The following is a 10,732-nucleotide window of genomic DNA, read 5'->3' on the forward strand; positions in this document are numbered from 1 at the left end:
TGCACCATAAATCTACCACTTGCATCACACACACCAACTCCACTGTCTCCTCCCTGTGCTACTCGCCCAGGGGCTCACTTCCACCATGGTGAGGGTGCAGGTGCCATTGGGATACACTGGCTCGTAAGAGAGGTACTCCTGGAAGTCCTGAGGGACTAGGGCAGCTTCCCGCCGGGTGCAGGTGTCATCGCAGCACGCTGCCAGCTCTGGGACAAGGTGTGATAAGAACTGCCCTTTGGCTAGTTGCAGCGTGGACCAGGGGGCAAGAACGGGAACCAGGCCACCAGCTGCAGCACTGGGAAGAAAGAAGAGCAAGAGAAGAGCAACCACCTAGCAGTAAGTCATTGTGCCAGATCTGCAAAGGCAAACCAAGGAGAGCATTAAGCCTGCATGATTAGAGAGCCGGCCACCTGCTGCGGCTCGGGGCCTTGAGGATTATTGGATGCACGCAGCCTCGTGCCAGTTACCGGGTCATGCATGCTTAAGCTGTTACCACAGAAAGCAGAAGGGTTGGGACCTGCCTGGAGCTGGCTGAGTAAGGAGTGATAGGAATCTCACCCAGCACTGGCTTTGATCTCCTGGAGCTCTTCTGGACGGTGAGGCCCTGCAGTGCAACCCAGTGCTGCTGCAGAAATATCACGGGCGGGCTGATGAGTTTGCTCTGTCGCACCAGTCACCCTGTCTGACCTGGCATGAATTCCCCAGATTCCAGGGCTCAAGCCCCACTGATGGATGCATCCCACTGGCAGCCACCACAGCTCCACTCCACCAGCCAGTCACCTGTGGGAAAGAGGATCTGACAGTACCTGCTCGCTGGTCCTACAGGGAAGAAAAAGGTGCATTAACTCCTCAGGTTGAAGTATTTGGTGTCACAGAGCAGTGCCGAACAGCCAGCCTATTTTAACTCCCAAACATATCATTGTACCTAATTTAAAATTTAATCTGCTGCTACACCTCCACATGCCAGGGCCACCCCTGTTCTGGCAGGGGAGCAGTGCAGGGGGCAGTGGCAGCTCTCCCACCAACAGCTCAGCAGCACAGCCCTCCGTCTCCATCCTGCCCTGAGCTGGTGTACCCACATGGGCTCCTCTCGGCAGCCCTGCCAGAGGCTCTTCTCGGCAAGCAGGTGGTGTGCAGTGAGAGCTGCTCCGATGGCAAAGCCCCGTCTCTCCCAGAGGCAGCCAGGGGGCTGTGCCAGACACATTGCAGTGCATGCAGTTATGAAAATGGGCTGGAGCCAGGTGGGAAGGGAGGTTGAGAGCCACCAGGTCTCTGCACCCCCTGCACCCTGACCCCCCAGTGCTGCATCCCCAGCGTGACCCACAGCCAGAGCATGTCGCCATCAAATGGTGGCCTCTGCTGCAATGCTACCCCAAGTACCTTGCCTTCAGCATGGCTCAGGCCAAATGAGCCAACAACTCTCCAGCTCCCCTTTAAATGCAGGGGGGGCGGCAACAGGGAGATCACAAACCAAGCCCTGGCTGTAGTTCCCAGGGGGCCTGCCTGAGTGCCCCCCCCGCCGCCCCCACGCTGGCACTACAGCCAGCAAGATGGCACTGAGACAGGAGCCGTCCCTGCCTCCCCTGCCTGTGCTCCTGCCCACACTTGTGCCCAGTCTGCCTGGCACCCATGCAGCAGCAGAGGCACAGGCAAAGGAGCAGCTTCAGGCTTGTTTGGTTCCCTCCAGGGCTTTGCCAGCTGCTCTGCTGGGACTGGAGCCACCCCAGGGAGCCTCACAGCTGGGCGGCAGGCAGGAACACGGCCTCTGTTGCAGATCTGGGTGGAAACTCCCAGGCTGACGGGGCAAACCACAAGCAGCTATGTGAGGGCTGGGGACTGGGCCTCTTGGTGGCAAAGCCAGGCTCTGCTTTTTGCTGCATTTTCTCAAATCAGAAAATGGCCCCTTCCAGACTGGCACAGGAGGGGAAAGCCCACTTGCAGCCCACGACACCTGACAGCTTTCACCCAGGAACATGCTTCCTCCTGGCCCCTCTCTTCACAACGGAGCCCCGGGTTGCTATCAGAGCATCTTAGCATGCCACACGCAGGCTGGCGTGGCAGCAATTAAAGCAGTGGGAGCTGCACAGGCTTGTGCCAACAACATGCTGGGGCTCTGGCTGAGTGTTATTCACCCACACAAACTCATGCGCCGAGATGTACAGTAATGCCAGCGGGGCCTGGCAGAGGCAGAGGCACTGCCCGGCAGAGGATGTGGTGCCATCCCTGGCAGCCCTGCTAGCCCAGGCAGGGTGGAAGGAGGCAGTGGGCAGAGGAAGGGCAGGGTGCCCCCAGAGTGGGCACCCAGGGCTGGGGTGGCCCCCCCAGGCAGGCAGCCAAGGGCAGGGCGCCTGGCATGGGGCCTGGGGGTGGACAGGGCTGCTGCACTCCCGCCGACACCTGCACCCGTGGTGGAAGAGCACCGACCCACTGCACTGCCCCGGCACGGACTGACGGCTGCCAGACGCTGCTTCCCTGCCTGTCTGCCATGGTGGGAGCTGGCCTGGGCTTCCAGCACCCCGCTCCATGCCCAGAGCTCTGCCAGTCCCAATGGATTCCCAGGGTGGGATGCCGGTGCTCAGACACGCCCATGGGCACAAACAGACCCATGCACGGCCATGGGCATGAACATGCACATGTGCATGGGGACATGCGCACAAACAAAGAGACGGGGGGCTGCAGCAGTGCTGAGCCGGGGGGTGAGGTCTGCAGCCATATGATGGGCTCATTACCTGCTAGGCTTGGGCAACAGCACCCAAACTCAGGTGCATGGGTGCAGGGGGCCTGCAGGCTCAGGGCTCAGCAGGGCCCCATGTGCTGCCCCCAGCCAGAAGATACCCACCAGGCATGGCACACCAAGGCACAGACAGGACCAACAGCTGGAAGCATCTGTGAGGAGCCAGTGCCAGGAATCAGCTGCACCTGAGGGCTGGAGCCTGAGGCTCTGGCAGGGCACCCCAGCCTGCGGCAGCGGGGCAGGCAGTGCTCAGTGCAGGGCCAGAGCTGGTGCTGCAGCCCCCTTTACTCTGGGCACATTCCTGGAGAACACAGCCCTGGAGCTCACAGCTCCAGCTCAGGGGCCAGAGCTGATGGTGTGGGGCCCTCACTGCTGACCGTACAGTGACCCTGCTCCATTGCCAGTAAACAAGGAGAGATGCCAAAACTGTGCAAGATCCATCTGCCCTAAATTAGTTTATTTTGAAAAATAATCTGTCAGGGCTGATTTAGACCAGGCCAGAATCTGGGAAATCATCATCTTCTCGCATGGATGCAGCCTAGCTCCTGGCCATGCTTCCTCTGCAGGCCATTGCTGGAGGCACCAGGAGATATTTCCAAGGTCTTTACTGCAGTTGCTGCCCTGGGACCTGGTGACACATGCCCATGCAGCACAGGGCCTGCAAGGCAGGCCCATGGCAGGCTGGTGTCCTGCCCACAGGGACCAGCAGCGCTGGGTTGAGCTGGCCTAGACCACTGGTCCACTGTTCCTGGCTCATTGGCTCACTGTGCCAAGGGACAGTGTTAGGGCTGGTGGCTCCAGCCAGCAGGTTTTGGGCAGGTGCTCACCCAGCACAGCCAGCTGTGGCTGAGCCCTGCTCTACACTGGCAGCAGCCTGGCACACAGCCCAGTAGCATGTGGGGTCCTGCCCAGGGGTCTGTGAGCACAGGGCATCAATAGGAGATGCAGCAGGACCAACAGAGCCAAGCTTTTAAAAATATTTAGTTTAATAGGTATAAAAGTCAACATTAAAACAACAATTCTACAACGGCATACAAGGTTGGACATTGGTATGGCTACACTGTGGACATCTTCACAGACATCTGAGCTAGATGCTGACACCAAGCAGCATGGCCACGGCAGCACAGGGCTCAGCAAATGGGGATGCAAATCACAAATCCCAGGCACAAACAGAGTTTTGGCCAGCTGAGCTCCATGCTGCCAGGGAGCACCAGAATGCTGGCAGTACCAGAACAAGCTGCCCCAAGCCTGGTCACACAGCTACATCTATGGCTGCTATGTACACGCCCAGCACTTGGAAAAGACGGAGAGGAGGTCCTGACCACAGCCACATAGACAGAGAGAACAAATACAGCTGCACCATCACATGGGGCTTCCTGTGTGCAGGGAAAGCAGCATTTTTGACAGCAGCTTCCACAGCATGAGGGCCATGCCAGTGTCACTGCCCCTCAGCAGGGTTGGGGGGATGGCACAGACCAGCCCCGGGCCACCAGTGCTCCCACCTGGCCCGGGAACTTGTCTCCGTAACTTTTGCTCTGTCAGGGGAAAGGGCAGCGCACGACACAGCTCCACAGTCCTGACTCCGGGACTCGCTCCCCCTGGGAGAGGGCTTGGATGTACTATACAGATCATAACTTTGTACCCGAGCAGGAATACTGGCAGACGTCCACAGAGTGCCGGTGCCCAGTCCCTCAGACCACAGCAGCCACGGGGTTGAGGTCCAGTCCAGGGTGGTGCAGAGGCTTTTCTATTGTGGCACAGGGTTCCTCTGCCTTCTTCCCTTGCACGCTGTTCCGAATCCCATAGCCGAAGTAAATCGTAAAACCTGCAGGACAGTTTCCACAATGAAATGCACAGCAGTGGGCTGCCAGCGTAACACTCCCCCAGGGGCGACCCCGCGGGCACCGTGCTCTCCTCCACAGGACACCTACCCACAGCCATCCAGATGGCAAAACAAATCCAGGTGTCAGCACTCAGCTGTACCATGAGCAGGATGTTAATGAAGATGCTAAAGATGGGCAGGAGTGGGAGGAAAGGTACCTGCGAGAGACAAGACGTGCTGTGTTGGCTGCGCCTTGAGGGACCTGGCCAGGCTCAAGGATGCTCCTGGCCACAGAGGGATCCCACCCCTGCCACAGCCCAGAGAGCATCCGGGTACTTCCACACTGGGCACTGCACCTCGGAGAGCCATGTCTTGGGGCCCTGGGCTTTTCTGGACAGTGACTGCTGGGCAGCGAGCCCTGGCAGATCCTGCAATGGCACAGACCCTGCCAGGGGTCTGCAGGGGTGCAGACGCCTAGCTGCTGGGGGCTGCACTCACTTTGAAGTTCAACCGTGTGTTGCTCTGCGGCTGCCTCCAAACAATGATGGTGGGAATGAGCAGCGCCACGAAGAGCAGCACCAGGGCCACAATCCAGCCCACACTGGCATCCTTCAGTGCGGTCACCTTGAAAGTCAGGACCACGCAGATGACCGTGATCAGCATGGCTGCAAGAGAGGGGGCAGTCAGGGGGGATGCATGGCACGGAGCCTCCCTGGGACCCTGAGCCTCACCAATGGCTGGGCTGAGGCACCCAATCCTTTTGGTCAGGTATGGGTCCAGCACATGCTCTCTTCAACACCCACCCCAAAGCCTCAGGAAAGCACTTTGCCAGGGGAATTCACCAGCCTGGCAAGCCTGCACTCAGCTGGGCTTGAACCCAGCTCTGATGCTTACCCATACCTGGCTGAGCTGCCCCATTCTGGTTGCAGGATGAAGCCATTGATGGATGGATCAAATCTCGCTGGCCAAGCCTGAGAGCTCCCAGGGGGCTGGGGACCACCCTTACTGGGTGGCCAGTCTGGGCCACGCTCATCACAGGGAGCTCCCGTGACCACCCGCACAAGCCTGGCTTAGTGCCCACATACTCCATCAGCCCCCATATGCCCCAAACCCTAGCCTTGCCCTGTGCTTGGCACCCTGCTCAGGGCAGAGTCGTTCCAGCGCCCACTGGTGCTGCCAACAGCAGCTGGCAGCCTGCACTGCCTGGTCCCTCTCCTCTGCTCAGCATGCGCACCGGAGCATGTAGAGACACACCAAAATGCTCCAGCCCCTGCAGGGGGATGTCATCCGACAGCTCCCGTTAACTTACCAATGACCAAGACACAGATGTAGACAATGCGCCCCGAGAGCGCAGTGGGGGTGTCTGTGGGAGGGTTGAAGAGCATCGCTGGGGACAGCGTCTCTTTCTGCTGCGCGCTGGTGGTGGTGATGGTTGGGTTCATAATCACCCTCTCCTCCTCGTTCCCATTCAGCTCCAGCATTTCCATGGCCTTCGGGGAGTTCAGCTGCCTGGACTGGTACCTGAAAAGATGGGACAAGCTGCAGTGGAGCCCGAGGAACTTCCCAGCCCAGCAGGACAGTGAGCAGCACCCTCATACCCTTCCCACTCCTCCAGCCCCACATGCTACTCCAGCAGCAGCCCTGTGATGGCCACCCCACGGATGTGCCCAGAGACACTGTGCAGGCTCTCATCAGCCACCTCCATCTAGGGGGCTTGATGCTTCCCCAGGCTGCGTCCCCCCCAGGAAAAAGCTGTTGCCACAAGCCCCAGGCTCGACGCAAGGCACATCCACCCCAGGCACCGTCACACGAAAGGAGGCACCCACCGGAGGATGAGCACGCACAGCGCCACCAGGGAGTAGGCCAGCAGTGTGCCGATTGACATGAGGTCCACCAGGCCCTTCAGGTCAAACAGAGAGGCCATCACCGCTGCAACAAGGACATGCAGCATGAGCACAGCTTCAAACTGCCGCGGGGCCAAGTGTGAGACAGCAGCCAGGAGCCTTACCTGCCAAGAACCCTGAGGTGACGGTGGCTAAGAGAGGGGTCTTCGTGTGGCTGTTGATCTTGGAGAAGCACTTGAAGAGCAGCCCATCCTCTGCCATGGCATAGATCACACGGGGCATGGGGAACATGGAGCCCAGCAAGCTGCCATGGGGAGACATGGCTTAGGGCCTGCCAGGCAAGCTGTCCACACCCACAACTCAGATGGGGATGGGACCGGCTCTGTGCTGGGAGGAGGACAGCAGCCGGATGGGGCAAACCCCCAGCCCAGACAGGACATGTGCCGCTGGTCCTCATGCCATGCCAGGCGGTGCTAGGAATGGAGCCAGTCCTACCTGCTAGAGAGGGCACAGAGCGAGCCGACAGCAACAGCATAGCGAGCAGGCTCCCAGCCCACTGCCTTGAAAGCCTCAGGCAGGGGGCTCTCCTTGTTCAGAAGGAAGTAGGGCACCATGAGGGTCAGGGCGGCGGAGACCCCAAAATAAGCCACAAAGCAGATGAGGAGGGACACAATGATGCCAATGGGGATTGAGCGCTGTGGGTTCCTGGCTTCCTCCCCTGTGCAGAGACAAGAGGCAGCATCCGTCCCTGCTCCATGGCACAACACAGGGCAGCTGGCCCTGTGGATGAGCCACAGCAGGGACTTTCCATGGCAGCATGGGGGTAGGCAGCAGCAGACAGGCAATGTTGGAGAGGAAGGGTCCCCAGCCTTGCTGCTGCACTGGCAGAAGCTTTGGCACTGCTGAGAGCAGAGGCATGTGGCTGCAGCCCCAGCTCCCAGGCATGCAGCTGCCCCGCAGCTGGGCTCGCGTCCCCCCTGACCATGCCAGCCGTCTCCCCCCCAGCAGCTCCTGTTCCCCACAGAGCCCACTGAATGCAGATCCTCTCTGTGCGTGGGCACAGCAATGCAGCCACCGTGCCCGCTGCCCCCCACCCTTCGCAAAGGTGTGCTCTCCCACTGCACCGAAGGAGGCGGCTGCTGGGCAGCCCCTGGGGGCGGGGAGGTCAGGCGGAACAGCCTGTACCAGCCGCCCACTAAGTAGATTCCTGGGGGAATGAGAGGAAATTAAGAGGGCTCCCTGCGCTCCAGAGAGCAGCAGTTCTGCACAAAATCAGTCTTTAGAAAAACGTTTCTTGAAACTGGGAAATAACCAGGAGCAACTGCACTAGCGATTCCCAGCACTGTTGCAGCCTCGACTCAGCAGCGGAAAGGCTCCCCGCTGCCCCAGGAGCTGCCTGCACAGGCAGGGAGCAGCCCTGCTCCCTCTGTGTGGTGTGGGGAGCCCCTCTTCCTGGGGCAGGGCATGCTGTGAGCCCTTTTGTGCTGGCCCAGCTGGGGGCAGAGCCCCCACAGGAAAACCTCCCAGGATCAGTGGGATGGGCTGTTTCCCACACCATGGAGCATCCTCCCCGGTGGGTCCCAGCCAGCTGCTGGCTGTGCTAGGAAATGCCCACGCCCCCCTTGCCCAAGGTGGTACCTGTGGTGGCGATGCAGTCAAAGCCCACAAAGGCATAGAAACAGGTAGCAGCACCGGTCAGGATGCCTTCCAGTCCAAAGGGGACAAACCCACCAGAGCCGAAGACTTCTTTCCTGGAAAGGAGGGAGGAGAACAGCTGACGTGGGGTGCATGGACAGCAGGGCTGGTGCCAGCCCTTTGCCGGACCCTGGCCTGGGGCAGTTGCTCTCCTCACCTGACGTCATCCGGCGGATTCGGATACAAGCGGTTGTAGTCCTCCTCTGAGAGCTGCCAGTTCTTGATGTCTCCCTTCACGAAGCCGGTGATGATGACGAAGCCCAGCACCATTAGGTTCACCGCCGTGAAGATTTTGTTCACAAAGGTTGATTCGCTGACGCCAAAGGCCAGTAGTGCTGTGGGGAGGGAAGGGGTGAGTGGAGACCTGCCGGGCTCCCATAGCACCACCTGAGGTGCCACACACTCACCGGTGAGCGGCCCAATCAGGATCAGGGTGAAGAAGTCTGGGCGCTCGGCCAGCAACGGCACGTGCAGTGTGGTCTTGTTCATGAAGAAGGTGGAGATGTGGTTGCCAATGATGTTGTCGAATGCCGCGCTCCAGGCTCGAGCCACACTGGCTGTGCCTGATTGATGGCAAATCTGTGCATCAGTCCAAACCCAGGGCAGAGCGGCACCGGCCACCCCCACCCTAGCACCCACCTCCCTGCCAATCCCACCCCACACCTTGCTCCCACAGCACCACACACTGCCCCCACGAGCTCCCCATGCTGCCAGTGCGGTGCTGGAAGGAGCCTGGGCTCATGTGCCAGCACCCTGCCTGGCGCCGTACCTATCACGTAGGAGAGGATGAGGTTCCAGCCGGCTATGAAAGCCCAGATCTCACCAACGGTGACATAGCTGTAGAGGTAGGCAGAGCCGGCCTTGGGGACGCGGGCCCCAAACTCTGCATAGCAGAGTCCAGCCAGTACTGATGAGAAAGCAGCCACCAGGAAGCAGAGGATGATGGAGGGACCAGCCATGTCCTTGGCCACCTCCCCGGCCAGCACATATACACCAGCCCCCAGCGTGCTGCCCACCCCCAGGGCTATGAGGTCCAGCATGGAGAGGCAGCGAGCGAAATGTGTGTCCTCAGAGCTCAGATCCACCATGCGCCGGCGTACCAGCTTCTTCCCAAAGCTGGTCATTTCTCCTCTGAACATCTTGTCCTCTCCTGGGTGGTGCTCAGCTGCTCAAAACCCCTGCAAGAGAAGGGATGGTAGGAACGTGAAGCTGTGTGCTGCAGGCAGCAGGACCCACACTGCATGGAGCGGGGCAGGCAGTAATGCCCACAGGAGCTGTGCCTGCTCCCAGCCAACCCATCGGCACCAAGCCCCCACCACGCTGGTGGGGCAGAGACCGTGGTGGCTTCCTCCAAGGCACCCTGGGGCTGCACATAACCCACCTGCACAGCCCCTGTGCAGGAGAGCGAGCCAGGGATGAACCCAGCAAGTCCACGGTGGGAAACAGGCTCATTGCACAAGCCCTGTGTGGTCCCCACCGTGGGGTTCCCAGTCACGTCCCAGAACTTGCCCACTGTCTCCCAGCAACTCCCCACTGATTTGGCAGCCTGGAGATCCCTCAGCCCAAACTTGATTGCTGGCACATCCCTCCGGCCTGGTGCGTGGGTGTGTGCAGCAGGTGATGGCAGGGAGACAAAGCATTCCTCCAGTGGAGGATTTAGCAGGCTGGGCTGGCTCACTGGGACGCAGCCATTCCTCCTTTGCTCCCAACATCTGCACTACACCCTCCGCGTGGCCAGACACACAGCATGGGCCTCTGGCGCACATCCCTTGTATGCTGAGCAGCCCACATGCTCCACAGGCTGCAATCACCCTAAACGTATGGCGCTCCTGCTCCCTTGGCTCACAGCAGCCACCCATCCCCAAAAAACTCTGGGAGACACCCCATGCCTGCCCACCAGCGCCTTCTTCCTGCCAGCTGCTCCCTTCTTTGGGAAACGAAACACACTCCAGCCACGCACACAGGGCAGCAATGACACCATGCTGTACGGGTCAGCGTAAGGACACACAAGGATAACTTCGTGACCCTTTTCCACTGAGGGGGATTACCCAAGTTGCAGGGGCAGCCACTCACTCACCTACCTCTCTAAAATCTGCAAACCAGCCTGTTTCTGGAAAAACCTCCTCCTGAGCTGGCACATGCCACTTCTGGAGGCCATCCCAGCCTGGGGCAGCCTCTGGGCCAGGTTTCAAGGGAACAAGTGCCCTGGCACTGGCACACCACGTTCCCCCCCTCCCAGCCACTGCCTGGACAGCTCTGGATACTTTCCCTAGCTCTGCTCAATTGCTCCAAGGATTTCTGGTGCCCGACGTGAGCTCTGCAAACTACAAGCATGTGCTTAGCCCTCATTCCCAGAGCAGAGAAAAACATGCAAGTGGCCCCAAGCAGGAAAACGTGGGACAGTCTCCCCTTTCTAACCCCCACGGGCCCTGCTGCGCTGGGATTCACCGTGCCAGGAAAAAGGAAGACGCTAAGCACCCAGACCCACACCAGCACCCATCAGAGCCGGCCGAGGGAAAGCTGCTCAGGCGGCTGGGCTGGCACCGGGCAGGCTCAGCCCACGGCCGGAGAGATGCCTTGCAGAAAGCCAGGCTGGCGCCGAAATGGAAAGCGCGCAGGGAGCTGCGGGTGGGCAGG

At 60.0% G+C, this 10,732-nt stretch overlaps 2 protein-coding genes across 8 annotated transcripts in view; both read right to left on the minus strand.

The window, feature by feature from the left end:
- Positions 1–475, minus strand: part of LOC118452051 (serine protease 23-like) — a 921-nt gene extending 446 nt beyond the window's left edge. Inside the window, 2 exon segments of the mRNA XM_035892134.1 lie at positions 67–355; positions 468–475. Coding sequence (XP_035748027.1) covers positions 67–355; positions 468–475 — 297 coding nt within the window.
- SLC7A3 (solute carrier family 7 member 3) overlaps positions 205–10,732 on the minus strand; it is a 17,966-nt gene continuing 7,438 nt past the window's right edge. For 5 of the 7 annotated variants that reach the window (XM_035892145.1, XM_035892144.1, XM_035892147.1 and 2 more), the window contains 11 exons: positions 8,865–9,273; positions 8,503–8,658; positions 8,253–8,430; positions 8,039–8,151; positions 6,896–7,118; positions 6,565–6,704; positions 6,383–6,485; positions 5,866–6,077; positions 5,055–5,221; positions 4,666–4,774; positions 3,735–4,559 (listed from right to left, as the gene is read on the minus strand). In XM_035892145.1, coding sequence (XP_035748038.1) covers positions 4,426–4,559; positions 4,666–4,774; positions 5,055–5,221; positions 5,866–6,077; positions 6,383–6,485; positions 6,565–6,704; positions 6,896–7,118; positions 8,039–8,151; positions 8,253–8,430; positions 8,503–8,658; positions 8,865–9,234 — 1,905 coding nt within the window. In that variant the 5' untranslated portion in view covers positions 9,235–9,273 and the 3' untranslated portion in view covers positions 3,735–4,425. Of the gene's footprint in view, positions 296–558; positions 820–3,734; positions 4,560–4,665; positions 4,775–5,054; positions 5,222–5,865; positions 6,078–6,382; positions 6,486–6,564; positions 6,705–6,895; positions 7,119–8,038; positions 8,152–8,252; positions 8,431–8,502; positions 8,659–8,864; positions 9,274–10,732 lie in introns of those variants that run through there. The other 2 variants (XR_004841682.1, XR_004841681.1) reach the window with 2 other exon arrangements.

Source organism: Egretta garzetta, unplaced genomic scaffold (genome assembly GCF_000687185.1).
Source record: "Egretta garzetta isolate BGI_Z169 unplaced genomic scaffold, ASM68718v1 scaffold404, whole genome shotgun sequence".
In the NCBI taxonomy this organism is placed as follows: Eukaryota; Metazoa; Chordata; class Aves; order Pelecaniformes; family Ardeidae; genus Egretta; species Egretta garzetta.